At 32.5% G+C, this 19,756-nt stretch overlaps 1 protein-coding gene across 2 annotated transcripts in view; it reads left to right on the top strand.

The window, feature by feature from the left end:
• The window catches only part of LOC123679011, a 293,836-nt gene that overhangs the window by 249,571 nt on the left and 24,509 nt on the right, over positions 1–19,756 (top strand). For both annotated transcript variants that reach the window (XM_045616321.1, XM_045616322.1), the window contains one exon: positions 2,947–3,066. In XM_045616321.1, coding sequence (XP_045472277.1) covers positions 2,947–3,066 — 120 coding nt within the window. The remainder of the gene's footprint in view (positions 1–2,946; positions 3,067–19,756) is intronic.

The following is a 19,756-nucleotide window of genomic DNA, read 5'->3' as shown; positions in this document are numbered from 1 at the left end:
TTCGATTTACTGGGAAACTATCGCTTTTAGACAAAAATGAAAAAAAAAACTTCAAATGCTATTAACATCCATCAGAATATTCTGAGGCAAATACGGTTTAAAAAAATTTGGTTAAGGGTATTTCAATAAGGTTATCATTCCTGCTAAATTTCGGGATTGTCGAATTGTGCTATTCTTTGGGGGACTCTATCTAAACAGGAGATGAGGATTCAAAAAAAATTCATATGACGAATTATCCTCATTTTTGGTTGAGGAATCCGCTAATGAACTTAAGATATCTATTCATGAACCACCCTGTATATTCATCAATAGAAAAAAATTGGTTGTTTGGTTGTACATTTGAAAACTTGAGTATAGGTATTGAGACTGTAGCATTATATCAAAATGTGAATGTTAGGGTGAAATCATGTGTGTTCCATTTCAATTCATTCTTGAATGCATCAAAGTAAAGGCTTCGTTCAAGCTTTGTGATACGTCTCTATAATTTTAAAATGGGTATAAAAATTGTCATCCTAAACTGACTTTTTTATAGTTACTTTTAGGAAAAGTCCTTCAAATTTTTTGTCCTTCCCAAAACCCAGTTCATGATTTTAAACTAATTATTACTGGTTGTTCCTTTATAATCTAGTGTAATTTTCATACAACTACAAAAGCTTCCTTCAGCTGCCATCTAAGCCCACGCGAATTCGAATTCGGTAATTGGAGGATCCTGCCATTTATAAAGCCCAAAACAACATTTAATTACGGTAATTTCATAAGTTCCGACATCCAAAGCTGTAACCGTCCAACTGAACCCTGGAGACTAATCAGCACTCGCAACAAGGAGCCCTGAATCGGGATTTTCGAACAGGAAGAAAATGAAATTATTGTTGCTACAAGGTCAATTGTAGGTCAACTGCAAATAATCTCACCTCATAAATATGCAAGAACTCCCTAAGAGCCGTCTCTCATTGAAACCCCTTTCTGATTATTCTTCAATATCTAGAATACTGTCAAGTTATAAGTCAAGTAATGTCATGGACAGCAAGGTCGGCATTACTATGGTGATCCTTAGAAATGTGTGTATACATTTGATCTGATTGGCCTTATCAATTTTAAATTACATAATCTAATATTCTCTCTACATTGTTCTACAACTTCATCCCCAGAATTGAATTGCATTTCCCATTTTTTCCAAAAATATAACGAGCCCATACTTTTCACTAGAAATTTCAAATTATTAGGAAGTGTTCCAAATATATGTGACACTTTCAATTTTAGTCATGAAAAAATCTATGCATTTATTTCCATAATGAAAATATCTAAATTTGGTCTTTATTCTTTAGCTTGTGCTTGTGTAGATATTTCTTTATCATTTTTTTTATGGAAACGGTATTATTTGATATATACCTGATGATTGGGTACGTTTTCGAACCTTTCCAAACGCTTTGTCAAATTTTGGCGAATTTTAAAAGGTGCACTAATTGTTTTGGAAGTTTTTGTAGCTGGTATTTACAAGAAAAACATAACAAGAAAAATTGATTCAGAAATCAATTTTTCTCTAGTGAAAAATATAAAAACCTAACCTTTTTGTGTGTGTCCAGAGACACACACAAAAATGAATAGAACGATAAGAAAACGAATGCCAGTTGATAGTTCTGAAACTTTGAGAATTATTTTTGAAGCAATAAATTGAAAAATTTAATATTGCCCGAGATCTCTACTAGCAAGCTCATTCTTGAAAATTTCGATATCAGAATTTATCCGTATGTTCACATATATGAAATCAAACTAACTTGTCCAGAAATTCAGCAATTCAGCTTTTATACGGAAAAAACTAAACGCTTCGAATCACAAAATATCCTTCGGTTTACGGACTGATTTCTTTTGACATTTCTCATTCATGGGTACAGTGAATAGGAGAAAATCCTATTTGCATATTCTTTCCTTTTTTTCAAGATAATTGCTGCCTCTTATTATGATATTTGTTCTCAGTTTGTATGGAAATCTGTAACCCGAGATTAGAAATTAATTTTTAGTTCCCAATTTTCAAACATTTTCAAATCTCAATTGAAATAATCAGAGATATTGTACGAGTAAGAATTGAATTTCAAATTTTACGATTCAATTCCTAATTCATGTCCATTCAATTCAAATCAAATTATGAATTCTCATCATTTGTTGGCTTTATGTTTCTTTCGGAAGTTTTTTGGTTTCTTTGGGATAATATGAGGTTATATTGTCTTGAAGAAGCCATTAACAGAACTTTCAACGTTATTGCACTGCGTAATGAAACAAAGTTTTTTCACGTAGATGAAATTGCTGAAGTTTTTCTTCTCTTTATTGTTGCAGACATAAAGAAGAGTTGAACGAGAAAACTGGATGGTTTTAAAGTTTATGATTTTAGGGGAAGTTGAAGTTTATTTCCCAGATATTAAAATGTGCTCTTAAAAACACTAGATAATCCATTCACGCATTTTGCCGAACTTTCTTTTCTGATCATGATTTTTACGTTTTCATTACGTTCATTTATCTATGAAGGAAATGTTCTTGGAATAGCCTTCAATTTTATTTTTTATGAGTAGTACAAATATGATACAATTAATAGAAAAAGATCTTTATCACAACATAATACCTTCGTTCCTGAAGAATATAGATGGAATATAGCTATAATACCAATATAAATATATTTCAGTTTATTTACCCAGAACAAATCACATCCAGGAAATTTTTCGGTAATAACATAAATGCTCAGATTATTATTCTGAATATCAAATATTCTTGGGGAGTAATTCCAATCAAATTACAAAGCAAAATTTTGCTTATAATTCCTAGGAGAGATTAAATACATAAGTATGAAAGGTAATTTAGACCTGAATTTTTTGAAATTTCATTGGTGGAGACGTTCAATCCTTACGAATAGAATATAACTGTCTACTTTTGTGATTTTATTTTTCTCCTTTTCAGGTGATAGTTCCCAATCTGATGATGGTGGAGGACCACACTCGGATCTAGATGACCCTGGAGAGAGGGAGAAGACTGATCAGAGCCAACAAACAACCCCAACTACTCCTGAAAACTGTATAGGTGAGATAAACTGTAATTTTATTTGGTATTTTTTATTTTTCATATTATCCTATAAAAGCAGGGAATTATGGTGGTTCAACCACTTCTCTAGCACTTTCATTTGCTGTTATGGTTTCATCTTGGAACTTTCTGTAGTAATTGAATGGATTTAGTACCTACTGAGCGAAAGATTCATCATTTGATAATTGCTCCAAAATCTATCCAGTTACATTTAGAATACTCATTCCAGAGGTTTCGATATGCCCGAGCTGCTTCTGGAATTAATCAACTAATTTAAGGACTTGATTATATACTCTGAGAATGAGAATTTCATCCCAGGATCTTTCAATAACTTTATAGGCTCTTCAGTAATGAAAAGAAGGTAGAAAGTGGGAAACTTCTCGGGAGTCTCATTCACTCTCAACAGATTTTATTCCAGAATCCAAAATTGATAACGTTTCTTCGAAAGCGTCGATTTGGTCGTCCTATTGATTGAGAAAACTTGAATATGATCATATTTTTCTTGTTCCTTTCTGCAATTGATGAGAAAAGATGTTACCAGTTATTGAAGGCGAGTTGTTAGTATAAGCAGAGATAAAAATCTCGATGAAAATTAATGTACAATAATAAGGTTTCAGCGATATGTAATATACGAGAGGTGTCTCGGGAAGGATGCGACAAACGGATACCACGAATAAAGGTCATCATGGAGGACTCGTATCATGAGGTTTCAATCGCCTGAATGCCTTCGTTTGGGAAATTTCACAGTTCAATAACTCTTTAACGAATCGACTGAATAATTCCAAATTTTGAAGTTTTGTTACCCTTCTACTACCGCCTTCCTTCAATAGTTCTGTTATCGAATAAATCATATGCGGACATTTTCTATTTTCGTAAATATTGGATCACCCAGTATAGAGATAATACTGGATAAAGAATAGAAATAAATAAAATATTTTCAGTTCATCAGGAATTGTTCAAAATAGTAGCCCTCCATTTCAAGAGGGATTTAAAATACTAAAATAGCATTTTCATCATCTTATTTCTCGAATTCAAATTAATAAAATTGATTCAAATTGTGTTAATTCTTATCGACCAGCACGTGACTGCGAACGCCAATCAGGGCAATTTGACGTCATAGCACTGAAACGTTTAGAACATAGACAAACTAATCTTATCTAGAACTAGTATATCCATGGTTTAGAACGTCAGATGATATAATAAAACCGATTTAATTGTCAATATCAGCTGATATTAGTTCAGTTTGACAGACCGTTAGCACTTGGTGATCATAGATAAATTAGTTTGTCTTTGGTGGTGACTCTTTTATGCAGTGACGTCACCATAATACCGTGACAGAATGGAGCGTTTCGACGGAAATTTTGAAAACTTTTTTGTTTAAGTATTCTTTATTGGTATTTTCTATCTTTTTCCATGAAAAAATTTTTTTCGTGTTTATATAGGGCTTATCTACAAATCTAAAGCAATTTCAAAATATAGATAACATCCCTATACATTTTTGACCACTTTGATATAGTCGTTTCACAGATGTCGCTATCGTATTCGATTGAGATTTAATAATACGAGTATCTCAAACGTCAATAACTATTTGTAGCAGTTGCTCCCTACTGTTAGTCTGTACCACATAGAGCTCCCCATAATAAATAATCCAAGGGTGTCATATAAAGGGATCGAGGAGGCCAATACACAATTCCATCTCTGCCAATTCATCTTTTTCAAAAATCTCAGTCTAATATTCGCGCACCTTTTTCTGGTTAGTACGCTTTAGCTCCATCATGTTGCAACCACAGTGTTTCCATTGGAATGTTTTTCAACAAACAAAATTATGTTTCAAAAAATTTTTATAAATTTCTCCTGTCATGTATATACGTTCTATAACTTTTTATTTTCGATAAAATAATGGATGTGTACCATTTTGACTTCTCCCCTCCAAGAAAAAAAGATCTACGTCCTTGTTAGAAAATTTGACGAAGCGGAATAACGCAGAACTAATTTTTCTACCAATGAAATCTCACTGAAATCAATTTGAAACACGATTTGCTACGTCCGCAGTAATTCTGATCTGTTTCCTCCACGAAAATAAAACATTTCCTGATGTCAAGGTCCTGCCTTGACTCCTGTACGGTGGAGAGATAAAAATAATTTTATTCGACATTCGGCAGACTTTCCCAAACGTTCGGCATTGAATTATTCGACGAAAATTCAACACGTCGTGGGTGTAACGAAAGATAGGAGAGTAATGCGCTTGAACGGGGGTAGCCTCAAAACGTGTATTGAATTTCCTCCTGCCATTTTCATTTTAGATTTGGTTGTGGTCTTTTTTTTTCTGAACTGGTCATTGACGCGATGAGGAAATGTTACAGGCTCGTCTTAGGTATAAAATTGTAGACAAGTTTTCTAAACATTAATTTTAATACAGATTAGGTAATTATGAACATGAACATGAAAATTTTGTTTTCGAATAAACAAATAACTAATGAGTGTATAAGTTCTTTTTCTGTACAATGATAACACAGGGTGTTAGTGAATAAGTGCGACAAACTTCAGTAGGTGATTCTGCATGAAAAAGTAATGACATTTTGCCTTATAACTTTTGTCCGCAAATGCTTCGTTTTTCGAGATGCGTATGTTAAGTTTAACTTAAAAACTGGCTATGACAAGAAGTAGTTATTACTCATTTTCTGACATGCAATTAAGAATTTTATGTCCATCATACGGGAAATGGTATCAATTTTTTTTTTAAGAAAAAAATTGTATTTTGCATTCTTGTCACGCACATCTTTGAAGGCAGTTGGAGATGGTGCCACATCTGCTTTGTGTTTTAGCGCGGGAATTTCAAATTATTAATTTCAATTTAATTGTTTTTAGGCTTTGAGGTCTTGAGGCAATTTCGCGCAACCATAATATTAATACTTAAATATTTGCCGTGCTGAATATTGTGATTATTCATCATTTCCAGGCTAAAATAAGGCAAAACATTTTCACTACTAATATACCTGCGTGAAATTGTTTAAAAAACAGAAATACATCATTTGATGAGATTATATAGTTTAATGTAATTTTTGTTGTAACTTTCGAAAACATTCATAATATAAGACAGCAACTAACATATAAGACAACAAATACAAGCCAATCGATTGTCTTAGAATATTGATTATCGAATAATTGTAAGCAAAACTTGAACGCTTGTGGTACCAGAAAGCTCTAAAATGCTTCTCAAAGTTTTGACTTTTTCCTATACTGCTTTTTGATTTCCCATAATTAGCTTCTTTGTGATGGATTATCTTAACCAACTTCCTTTACCAAGGTGGCTCATGGAAAAATTTTCTGTGGAAAATTCTACCACTTTCTTTTTGATATTTCAGCTGATTAAACTTCAGCATCTAAGCTTTGTTGTAGATATCAATATATGACTACGAAGTGAAATGTTTAGAGCATATTCTATAATTTCAGAGAATCCTTCATGTGAATCTCATTCCTAGTTTTCTTGTCAGACTTTTGATCTGCAAAAATAAAAACATAATATTCAAAGCATACTGACTGGTATGAAGATTTACAACTTACTTGTTTATATTTCTTGGAGATTATTACATTTCTGCAACTTTCTTTTCTTCACAGACGGAACGAGAATTAATTAAATAATTAATTATGAATAAAAATTGAAAACAACTCTTAAATTTTTGGCAGAGGATGCACGTCAAACTTTATTCCGTGTAAAAATGCATAGAATACATCTTATTTCGTGTTGTCAAAATTGTTTGGAGCATGTTTATTGAAGATCATTGATTGAACTTTCGCCATATAAGAAATAAGAGAGAGTGCGCTTTTTTCTTGAAATGGTAGTAAATATTTTCAGATTTGACAACGCCAACAAAAGCGTACGTAGCGCCTCTACTGGTGCCTTTCATGACCGAAACAAAGATAGCTTTATGTGAACTAGAATGATATAGATAATGATAGATGACGAAGGCAAAATCGGATAAATTTAGTGAAGGAGTTGACAGTTTCATTCGTTGTCTCTGATCTTACCATCGATTTGACTAGTGTCAATTGTACTGACAGCATTCAAGAAACATCTAGGGAAATAGAGAGAAAACGCCAAATGTTATATCAAATTCAATAAGGATATCTGAAATTGAATAGATTCATACGATTCGCAGACCCCCTTCGAATGGTAGTTGTTACAATGACGTCGCTGCGATGGAAACATGCCGAAGCAGCAATCGTAGTTCCTAACCGTTTCTGTCGAGGAACAATAAAATTTCCCGAGGAACCGTTCTGCACAAAATATACCTCTCTGAACGGAAGACTCGATAGCGGCCAGTGTCTGTAGTCTGGGAACATTGTTCGCAGGCAGCATTGTAAAATGGGAGCGATATGGAAATTCGACGCTACTGAACAAACGGTAACTTCGAGTTGAAAGGTTCGATTGTTAAATTTCATGACCGACGTCGGCGTCGTTACAGTGTTTGCATGTTTAGATTAGTGTGATTAGACTGTCTCATTCATCGGCAGAAATACCTTCCTCCATGGACGATGGACAGAGGGGAAACATTAGGTCATGGGATCTATTAGAACATTCGTGAGTAGATACAACTAGTAGGTACACTTATCAATTCTAATTGATATTGGAATCTGCCAGAACTGTACCTTAACGACTTTACGTAACAAATGATCGCCCTTAAGCTAATCGCCTAATGTGTAACATTTCAATTAATCGCAGATGAATATCTAACAACCTTCTGTAATATTGATGAATCTACAAGTAGATTTGTGTACCAGGTTTTTCACCATAATTTGGCCACCCTTTAACTTTGTTACTAAAAGAGGTACAAAAAAATGTTTTCTACAAAAGTTTTACAAAATCGACTAGTGTTTTTTAAAATTATTCCACAAAACGGAATATATACAGAGTGAGCAACATATTGATTGCATCTTATTTTTTCAAATGGAACACCCTGTATATTTTTCTTTGTTTAACTAGCTGTTTTTTTCCCTGATTTCGAATATATAACATATGTTTGGCCTATCTCTCTTATTCTGTGTACCACAGAGTTTCAAATTTTAAGAACCACCTGGCAAGCTAAGTAATCAGTTTTCAAGTGGAAGGCTGTTATAATTCAAAATTCCCTTTTTTGAAGTATCTCGTTGGCAACGATATATGACATACAGTCCATTCAGGAATTATTGACATCGAAGCAGGCATATAACGTATAGTCGCGGCATTATTTCTAGTTACAAAAATATCACTAAAAATTGCTATGGTTCATCATAGAAATAATCAGTAAATGTTATTCATATCATTTTTCTATCTCAAAAAACCCAAAATTTCGAAATTAGGAAGGCAGGTATACAATCATGATTGAATATATGTGAATTCAGATTCGATAACGAAAAAATAAAGTGGAATGCCTTCAAATTTCAAGCAACTCCAATGAAGAGAAGAGATATCCATTCATTTAAGAGTCGCCAATGAAAGATCCCATTGAAGATCATTAAAATATGCATATTCCTTCTCACCAGAGGCTCTTCAATAATTGTTGCATTCTTTATGGACACTGTGCGCAAAATTCTAATCGTATAACTCTGAACGATTATGGATCATTTTAGCTGTGGTAGCTGAACTGGTGAAGCAATCAGAAAAAACGTCTTGATACTTTGAATTGAGTGGCTGATTGAATGAATTGACAAAATCATAATGAGACAGAAATAAAATTCAAAGGACTCATTTAGTATATGAAGAATTTCAACATAAATGTACTGTAACTTTCAAAATTGGAACCAATTTATCAGCCGATGTGTAAATGACTTTCTAAAGTCACTATTTATCGAAACTGTTCATGACGCGAATGATTGTATGAAAAATATAGATATATTTGTACACTCAAGATTTCTATTTTCTATTGAAATGCTTTTATACTATTAAACTCGCTCTGCTCGCCGAAGGGGCTCCGCCCCTTGGACCCCGTCACTATGCCGGTAGATCCTTCACTGGGTATCCCTCTAGAAAATAAAAGATTTTTTTCGGAAACCTTGTATCGTTAGCTGAGTTCAGACGATTCACTCGGTATACTATGCTGATTCTAGGGTGGAATTCTATATGTTTTTTTTTACTAGAACATACCGTTTGGCCCTTGCTCACATGAAAATATTTGATGCAAATAACTTTCCATGACGACAAATCAAGGGCGGTCCTTGCCTTAAATTTCGAGGGGGTTCGCCGTTATGGGCTTCGAGTATTTCTATGGGACCAAATCCCAGATTATACCGATATCAAGCCTTACCTCTCAAAAATATTCATATTTAGATATTCATATGAATAAATTACAGGGTGAGTCTTTGACTTGTACATATATTTTAACCGAAGATTCTTGAGGTCAAAAGAAACACTTTTTTCATTTACCATTTTTTTCGATTCGGCCCTGTTAAAAAGATATAGCCATTTTAAATTTTCAAAATGAGCTAATTCACCCCTGAAAACCGGAACACTGAAGTTTTCTCAAACATAAGATATACCTTTTGAACCTTGGAAATAAGCTACTTAATTAGAAAAACCATCATAAACTCACGTTTAACATTCCATTTGTTGAACAAAGTAGTGTTTATAATGAAATAATTGAGTTATTCCAATTTCGTTGACGCTAAAGATTAAATATTCTTCTCTTGATTTTCTATTTCATTTTCGATAATTATAACGAATTGAGCTCGCTACCACCCATATTAGCTCTGATATCCATATCCATTCATTCTTTATATTTCATTTATATGATATCGTTGTTTATTTCATTTCGTGAATTGCCATTTAACCTTAAAATCTCAAATAAATAATATTTATCTGTGAAAGTTCTATACACACAGACTATAGTAATCTGTGGTTTTAAGTTTGAATTTCAAATTTCGAGTGATGTCAAATATAAACACAGCAATTCGGTTCGAATAATCTATGTTCTAACCTAAAATTTTCATTTACAGTTTACACTGTTATTGTTATAAGATATTTATTATTATGTTACCATGAAATGAAAATCATGGAAGATTTGAAGAAACCCAACAGAATATTGAAGTTCCGTACATATTTTCAAGAAATATGAAAACAACTTCCAAAATAAATAAATGTGTGGATACAAAATAAATCACTGTGCATTCTGATAGAAAACAATTCCTTTATGAAATGAAGCATTTGATTTGTTCCAACTATCTAATAAAAATATTGAAATGCATCAATATTTTTGAAGCCATCAGTATGAAAATATGGAAATATGTAAAATATTCTGGCTCTGTAATCAATGGAAAATGTTAGACTCCACTTGTAATCAAATTTGTTCTTAATGTGGACATTATAGCCAACTTCACAACTAAATTCATCTTGATTTTGGCATTGAAAATAAATGAGAAGTTTTCAATATAAATATCAATAGAATATCCTGTTTCTGTCAAAACCTAATTTGTTTTCACATTAAAACAATTTTTCTTTTGGAAGTATGTCAATGAATCATATGCTCTTAGGATGAATTTATGGAATAGCAAAAGAATAAAAGTATTCAATCTCAATCACATGAAAATTTGTCTAGTATGTACCTAGTGGTATGTTTCAATGTGAGTTTGAATGATCCGAAGAAGAATACAGTATTGTTCGATAGCAGCAGTCTTTAGTGAGATATTGATTGTTGTCATTATAATGGGACTATTTTGTGAAAACTTTTTTAAACATGGGCTTTATGAATAATCTGGACTTTTCAAAAAGAATGTTGATTTTAGTGAAGTATCTTCTTATTATCAGAGCTTTGCCAAAGCTCAGTAATTTGTAATTAAATAGAGGAGTTGAGGTGAGCTTATTGAAATAACTTCATTTTCAAATGAAGTTGGCTATTACTTCAATTCTGAAAACTGAGACATGACATCATAGTAAATATTCATTTCTGTGTTTTTTTTTCCACAACAGAACAGGGTTGCATTCAGCCAAAGTACCCAATTTTTTGAATTTCTCAGATAATTTTTTTTTTTTAAGATCAAGTTATTCGAAAACGGCGCTTTGTACGAGAAAATATGAGGAATACTTTTATTTTTCAAATTAGCCAAATATTCTTCAATGAACGTTCAAATTACTTTTAAGAGTCGGTTTCTTCGAATTTCTGGTATTTTTATGGGATATAAAGTTCATAATTGAGAAACAGAAGAATGTGTATGGGATCTTGTGTTTGGAGAAGATGTATCACATAAAAAAAAAGGCTTTATTTCAAAAATCATTTCCTTCGATAGAACATTTCACGAGATATAGCCGAAAATCACATTTTTTTAACGATTTTCAACAGCCTGTATCTTTTTAACCGGGCCGAATCGGAAAAAATGTTAAAGGAAAAAAGTGTTTCTTTTGACCTCAGGAATCTTGGGTTAAAATATATGTACAACTCAAAGACTCACCCTGTATAAGGCGTTCAACTTTGCGTCCGCCGTTTTGCAATAGATGGCTGTAACGGTAAGTGGTAGTAGAAATAAATATATCGTAGATGTCATACAATAAGTTTAGGTATTTGTGAACATAACGCCATTGACATGTTAGCCGATTTGTGTCTGCATCTTAAAGTTATTCACGATTAACCATGTTAGCTTACGAGCCATACTCTCGTCATTTGCGGAAGTTTCAATTTTCTACTAAAATATGAAAAAATCCGCGGCTGAGGTTCATCGAATGCTTTCAAATACCTATAGTGAGAACGATATTGGTGGAAGAACGTACCAACGATATTGTTTATGTCTAGGTTTAGTTATTTTCTGGTACATCTGTAAAACGGCTTGTTCCGTTTGATTAAATAAATTAAGAAATAGATGAGTGGTTTCAACGCTTCAAGAATGGTGATTTTGATGTCGATGACCAGCATCGCGGTGGAAGAGAGAAGTTTTTTGAAGATGCAGAATTGGAGGCAATAATTGATCAAGACTCATGTCAAACGCAACAATAATTGTAGGATCAATAGGAGTGACACTAAAAGCCATTTCAAAACGCCTGAATGTCATAGGAATGACACAGAAACAAGGAAATTGGATGCGGTACGAGTTGAAGCCGCGAGGTGTTCGAACGACGTTTATTTACTTGTGAACAGCTGCTTGCAAGACAAAGACGGAAGGGGTTTCTGCATCGGATTGGGACTGGAGACGAAAAATGGGTTCATTACGATAATCCCAAGCGCATAAAATCATGAGGATATCCTGACAATGCTTCCACATCGACGGCCAAACCGAATATTCACGGTTCTAAGGACATGCTCAGTATTTGGTGGGACCATTATTATTATTATTATATTACCAGCTCGGCGTAGTGTATTATGACTGAAAGAATCACAGGCGATCTTTATCGAACGCAATTAATGCGTTTGTACCGAGCATTGAAAAACAAACCGTCGCAATACAACGAGAAAGAAGATGAATTGATTTTACTGCATGACAATGTTCGACCCCATGTTGCGAAAGTAGTCAAGATATACTTGGAAACGATAAAATGGGAATTCCTATCCCACAACCCTACCCGACGTATTCTCCAGACGTTGCTCCCACGGACTATCACTTGTTTCAATTAATAGCACACGGCCTGGCTGACCAACACTTCCGATCTTATGAAGAAGTAAAAACTTGAATCGATTCGTGGATCGCTTCAAAAGATGACCAGTTTTTTCAATTCGTACGCTGTCCGAAAGATGGGAGAAAGTAGTGACCAGCGATGGGCAATACTTTGAATTATAAATGTATAACCAGTTTTTTACAATAAAGCCTCGAATTTCGCAAAAAAAAGTTGTACCCTTATGTATTTGTTGTATTATAATAGCATTATTTACTAATCAGGGTTTCAACCATTCGGGTAGAAATTTTAAAAAAATTGGATTGTTTAATATGAAAAAAAGAAGACAATTGGCAACTACATCACAAAAACTAATTTGGTCTTTAAAACTTTGAACCCTTTGAAAACCTTGTAATCACAGCGTCCTCGTCAACATCAATGTCCCTATAAATGTTCAGGACGACAAAATACTCCATAAAAATGGAAGCAAACTACTAAATATGTCGTTTTCCACTGAATCTTGTCATCTGAATCTTATTATTATCCTCTATGATAGAAAAACTTTATTCAAATCAACAGAATTTTCTCACACCAAAATATCACAGCGATATATATCGATATTTTACTCTTACATATTCCGATACATTTCGATAGTGTCAGAAAATATCGATGCAATATATAGATATCGATAGTTTTCTGACCTTTGCCCATCCCTAGTGTGGATTTGCCGAACGCAGTCATAACCATAAACAAAGATTTCTCTATGACATAATTGTCAGTCAAACGCATGTCTTAAAATTTTGTTCAAATATAAATCGTATATTGTATTCTTTAATAATGAATAAAAAATAACCGATATCAACCAAATTCTCAGATCTCATTTTTCCAGAAATGGCAATTTCTTTCTTTGAAGAATTTGGGAGAAATGAATAATCAAAATGTGAGCGTCAGTCTTTCAAGAAAGTTATTCATGCTTATAGGTTTGTAAAAAATTTTTAGAGAATATTGAGTAATAATATAATCCCAACATAAGATTTTAAATTAGCACATTTCTTCTTTATAGAGACATGTATGATGCATAAGTTCAAATTTAATTGATGATTGGGTGGGAAAAATTGACAAAAAAAGTTTATGTTTGTTAGTTAAGTTGTAATCCTTTTTATGGTCCTTTTTTTTGTTTATTTAATAGTTACAATAAACAATTATTAGCATATTTTTCTCTGAATTTCAACTTTGAAAGAAAATTTGTCGTTTTATGTCTTGCCGATGAAAATATTGATATTCTTGTAAGTCAATTCAAAATGAATAATAGATATATTTTAAGGGCTATCATTCCATTGGATATTTACTTGTGAGCCCTAAAATGAAGTTACATTCATTCCATTGACTCATTAATAGAAATACTACCTGAAATAAAGAAATTGCATTCAATGTTTATTTTCAGTTTTGACAAATATTGAATTTACATAATCGTTCGATAAGATCCATGAAAAGACCTACAGTGAGATTTTGTTTTAGGAATATTCAGTATAGCTGTAATAAACAAACTGAAAAGAGGCAGAATGAATAATAGATCTACCTTTCGGATACCCATATCTGAGAAATCAGGTTATAAGAAGTCCCTCATTTCCAAGGTTTATCAATACATTTTTCAGTTGAGCAGCAAATTATTCTTCTATTCCATATTTTGTGAAGAAATACAATATAATTGCAACAATTCGAAGGACCTATTGGAAATTCCTGATGAACTAAGGAGTTTTTTAGTATCTGAAGATTGTATTGATGCTATGTTATAGAACGAGACTTGTGGCTCTGGGTTTTACTCAGAAGTGAATTAAACAGGGCAATTTATGTCCTATATAGTAAATAAAATTTTGATAGATATAAGTTTCAAAAGATCAACAATATTGATCATAGTATTTACATAAATCAAAAAATAACTGGCTTACTATTGTTGCATTGTACGTGGATGACTTTTTTGTTTTAACTAATGTTAATTCTGAATGAATTTTCTGATAGAAAATTTTATGAAAAAGAAATTAGGGGAAGCTAAAAAATGATTAGGGATGAATATTACTAGAAATTATGGAAAAGGTAGTAAAGCTATCGATTATATTCTTCAAATATGTATTGCAATAATTCAACATGTCTGATTGTGAACATGTGAAAACTAAATTGAATTTTGATTCAACAAAAAAGAGTTGTAATGATGAACCATATAAGAAATTAATAGGTTTATTAACATCTTTAGCAGTATTAACTAGTCCTGATATAGCATACTCTGTTAATTTCTTGAGTCAATTTAATAATTATCTCATTGTTGAACACTGGAAAAGTGCAAAACTCATTTCAAGATACAAAGATCATTGTTCAAATTTTACTTCAGTCAAAAGGAACTGAGTATTTGAAATCGGTACTAAAATTGTATCGGTCAATACTATTGACCCATATTAGTGGGTTCGATGAAATGGCCATATAGCACCTATTCCTATAACGATTAAAAGATTGGAAACTTTAGTGAACAAATAGGTAGGTATCTACATTATACAAATTTGATCATTCATGAAATGGAAATTTTCAATAAATAGTTGCTTTTTAAAGTATTTTATACCTTCATTGAATTGCTGGAAAATTGATACCAATTTCGAAAGTGACTGCCATGTTAAAATTCTTCATATACTGAATGATCCTTCAAAATTTATTTCTGTCGTAACATTTTGACTAGTATTTCAACTGATATATTCCATACGTTATTGAAATCAATATCTTCAAAGTACTATTCAAAAGACTTATAATGGAATTTAGAAGAATATATCTTTCTCAATTTCATAGTCATATATGATGTATAAGTCCAAATTTAATTAATTCACATCTAAAGTGAATGTTATTTTTAGAAATATTCAGTATAGCTATAATAAACCAACTAAAAAGAGACATAATGAATAGACTTGCCTTTCAAATACCCAAGGCCTATGTTACCTCATAAGCAATTACCTATAATATCTTATCTTGGTGAAACCTTTTTGAGAAATCAGGTTATAAGTTTGAGAGTCTCTAATTTCCAAAGTTTATTAATACATGTTTCAGTTGAGCGGAAAATAATATAACAGGGTATATATAGTTGAAATTATTAGTATGAAAGATTTGACTTATTCATTATAAATTCAACAGCACTGCACTCAAATTCTTCAAAAACGGAGTGGACACTTATATTTTTGCACTCCTCTGTCGTAAAAGTGTATATTTTAGATATTCAAAATACACATGGAAACTTTTGACTATTATCTGACTAACTTGGCTCTTTTTTTCCAGTAATAAAGCCAATTGTGAATTATCTATAAGGAGTTTTTCTATCTGTTTAATACAGTTTCATAGTAGCATAACTTTGACTCCAATCCAAGACTGAATTGATGAATGAAGCTTCTGTTCTCTTTGGTAGTTCCATCTTCTGTCGCAATAAATTCAAATTCTCACGAAAGGGAATGTAGTTTTATAGTTTGTGGAAAATAAACGAAAAATTCCTGAATTAAAGTAACATTCAACCAATTAATTCCAAATAATACAAACCCTTCAAACGAACCTGAGTTGAGGAAAATGCATTCGATGATGATATCAATGTTCATTTGCAAATTTTGACAAATATCTATCGAATTTTCGATTCGCCGAAGACTTTGCATTTTATCTGTCGGCATTTATTTAAATATTGAATAACAATTTTGGAAACTGCAAACTTTTTCAAGAACTTTCATATATCGAAATGGAATATTTATTATTAACATGACACTGACAGCCAAATTGTCCACAGATACCACAGAAATATGGGACTTGAAATGTCAAAATGATCCGAAACACCCCGTATACTCGAAAACCGCGGGGAGAATCGAAGGTTTGGGATTTTTCCCGGGATCTCCAGACGATTTTGAGGGGGGTCTTATTCTTGTCATTTTTGCTCTAGATGGTCCCGTTTGGGCTGTGATTTTACGTTTAGAGTTTGACGTATATGTGCAAGCGGTTTTATATATACTTAGATTACATAAAGTATGATGCCCATAACAGCTTTGATTCACTCACTAAAAGCATTTTTGCATGAAATTATTCTCAAATTGTGGATTTTAAAATTTTATTGTATTCTGTAATCATCTTTAAGAGGTTAGGAGGTGAAAAAATTCTCAAATTTACTCTTATGAAATTATTTTTCGATATTATATTTTATTTTATCGATATATTTTCGATTTTTCGATGCCAAGACTTTGTTTACAGGTCTTTTTCATATAGCCTAATATAATATAACTTCGGTCATGCTCCATGAATTTTTGAAATTCATCATTTGATCTGTGAACACATTCCAAGTATCTACAGAAAAGCATAGTATAAGGAAAGGATAGTAAGCCAACCGCCGTTTGACGGCAAGGAAATAGTCACCAGGGGTCGCTACTGTACAATTTATGGTGATAAACGTATGTCATATCGTTGCCAACGAGATAACTCAAAAGAGGGCATTTTGAGTTATGGCAGCCTACCGCTTGAAAACTGATTACGAGCATGCCAGGTGGTTCTTAGAATTTGAAACTCTGTGGTACTCAGGATAAGAGTGATACACCAATATATATATTTATAATTGTATGTTATATTTGAAATCGAAACATATGTTATACATTCGAAATCAGGGGAAAAAGATCTAGTCAAATATAGAAAAATATACAGGGTCAATATATCAATATGTTGCTCACTCTGTATATATTTCGTTTTGTGAAATCATTTAAAAAAATACTAATCAATTTCGTGAAACTTTTGTAGAAAATATTTTTTTATACCTCTTTTAGTAACAATGTTACAGTGGGGGTCAAATTATAGTGAAAAATCCGGTACATAGAATGCGCATGCACCGATATTGTCATTTCATGGTTTTGTTGCCACATTATTTTTAAACTCCACTGCTATTTGTAAATCCATTAATATGCCATTTCATCCCTTCTAAGGGAGTCATAAAACCGAAACTATGTAGTCATTTTCTCTCCTCGAATATCTTCGTCACTGAAGATTTACGATAGAACCACAATTAGGGTTGAACTAAAAGTAGTTTGTATTATATCACACATTTCGAAGGATGAGATAATGTACAATATCAGCAAATAAACCAAGATAATATTCACTACACCAAAATCCTTTAGAAGTCGTAAGCAAATGAAATATATTAACAAAGACTAGTAATCTGTGATATTAAGGTATTATCATAAGGTTAATCTGTTAGATTGTAATAACCGGTGGTCGCAAGAAATTGACTTTCTGTCTTAATTCTATTACATTTTTCAAACACCTGATTAATTTTCCGAACTGGTAACAAAGCTACGAATTCGACGTGACGCTCGATGATCTCTCAAGGTCACTTGTAGATTCGGCAACATTACCACCCTTCAGGGTTTCCAGTTCTTTACAAACTGAATTTTTAATTGCTAAAAGCTTTTCTGATGCTGATGATAGATCTTCAATTTCAAATTTTCAGTTGCGGTTAACAATCGTGTTGAATAAAACTTCAAATTTCAAATTATCAGGTTTAAAGGAAGAAGTTCGCCTGAAATACGATTTTAGAAAAATTAGTCATCTCATCGAAAGATACGATCTTCGGTTTTTGCGGGAGTTTTATTCTCCAGTATAAGATTCTAAAGGTTCTTCAACCCAAAGCTACGAGACCCTACGGGAATTTCATACTCCCAGGTGTATGACGAGATTAAAGTCGTAAATCTCCTCAAATTTAATCATATGAAAACCTCGAACAATTCTAAAATAAAATTTGAGAAAAGTAACATTCTTGAATCTTTATGTTTTTCAGAAGACCCAAATTCCTTTGTCACGCCTCCTGTCTATTTTATTATTATTTATTACTTTTTTCTGTAGTCGATATCATGGAGCTCAGCTTTCCTCATATGAGTTTTTAGTGGCCCCTGCTGAGTTATCATTTCTATTAGGTCTTCTCTTTCTTACCAATTTGTTGCTCACGTGCCATAGGACTCCTATGGGATATCCAATTTCTTTCAAATGAACTCTGAATGGATTTTTCTTAGAGTGTTTCACAATGTGGCATCTGATTCATTCATGATGGTATTATTACTGTCTGTAATATTTGGCATATGTATAGCTTCATTTTCTTTGAATTCTTTAATCGTGTGGCAAAACTCTAGATTTGGTCGTGAATGACGCCCAAATATTTGGCTTCTTCATTTCATGAATGTTCTGTTATGGCTCCCGGAACCTGCGGTCTCGAAGATTTATGAAGAAACTTTTGGAAACAAATCATTAAACTGATATTTGTATTGACTTAAATTCAAAATTTACTAGAATCGGTTAGGCCACAAGGAAATCATTTGGGTGCACAAATCTTGTAAGGAGGCGTCATAAGAAAAAAATCAAGCATTCCTGTCTCGTTTTTATATATTTTATTGACACCTGTAAAAGAACCATGTAGTGCCTCTTATTAATCATTATAAAATTGCACCTTTAGAGAACACATACACTGTGTCCGTGAACTATGGAACAAATTCATTTTTAGTTAAACCGACCATTTTAGGAAATAATCCTGAAACAAGTCGATTTTTTATTTCAATTTACCGTATTTTAAAATAATAATCTGATATACAGGGTGAATTATTTTCGAGTAATAACGTCATTGTCATTTTTTTTAATGGAACACCCCCATTTTGTCTCAATTTTCCGATTACTCTAGCTGAGCTGATTCCAAAAATGTATCACATGTTGATTCCAATTGGTACAGGGTGTACAGAAATACAATAATTTTTTGTGTGAAAAGTAACTCGTAACATTCTCTATTGGTTGAATTAACAATATTATCAAAGATACTTATTGTCTAGCGGCAATTGGTTTGAATGTAATACCCTGTAGTTTGTTACATTCATTACATGTTTTCAAAGTGATAAGATATAATTTCTTTCATATTCTGTCTGCTAGACCACAAGTATACCAAACATGTTTGGAAACAGCTCATTTTTATTAATCTAAAACTCTAACAAACTACAGAGTGTTACATTCAAACCAATTGCCGCTAGAAAATAAGTATTTTTGATAATATTGTTAACTAATAAAGAATGTTACGCTTTACTTTATGAGCACACACAAAACTAT

Source organism: Harmonia axyridis, chromosome 4, assembly GCF_914767665.1.
Source record: "Harmonia axyridis chromosome 4, icHarAxyr1.1, whole genome shotgun sequence".
Lineage (NCBI taxonomy): Eukaryota > Metazoa > Arthropoda > Insecta > Coleoptera > Coccinellidae > Harmonia > Harmonia axyridis.
The sequence above is the reverse complement of the archived record's forward strand: the minus strand, read 5'-3'. Positions and strand labels throughout refer to the sequence as shown.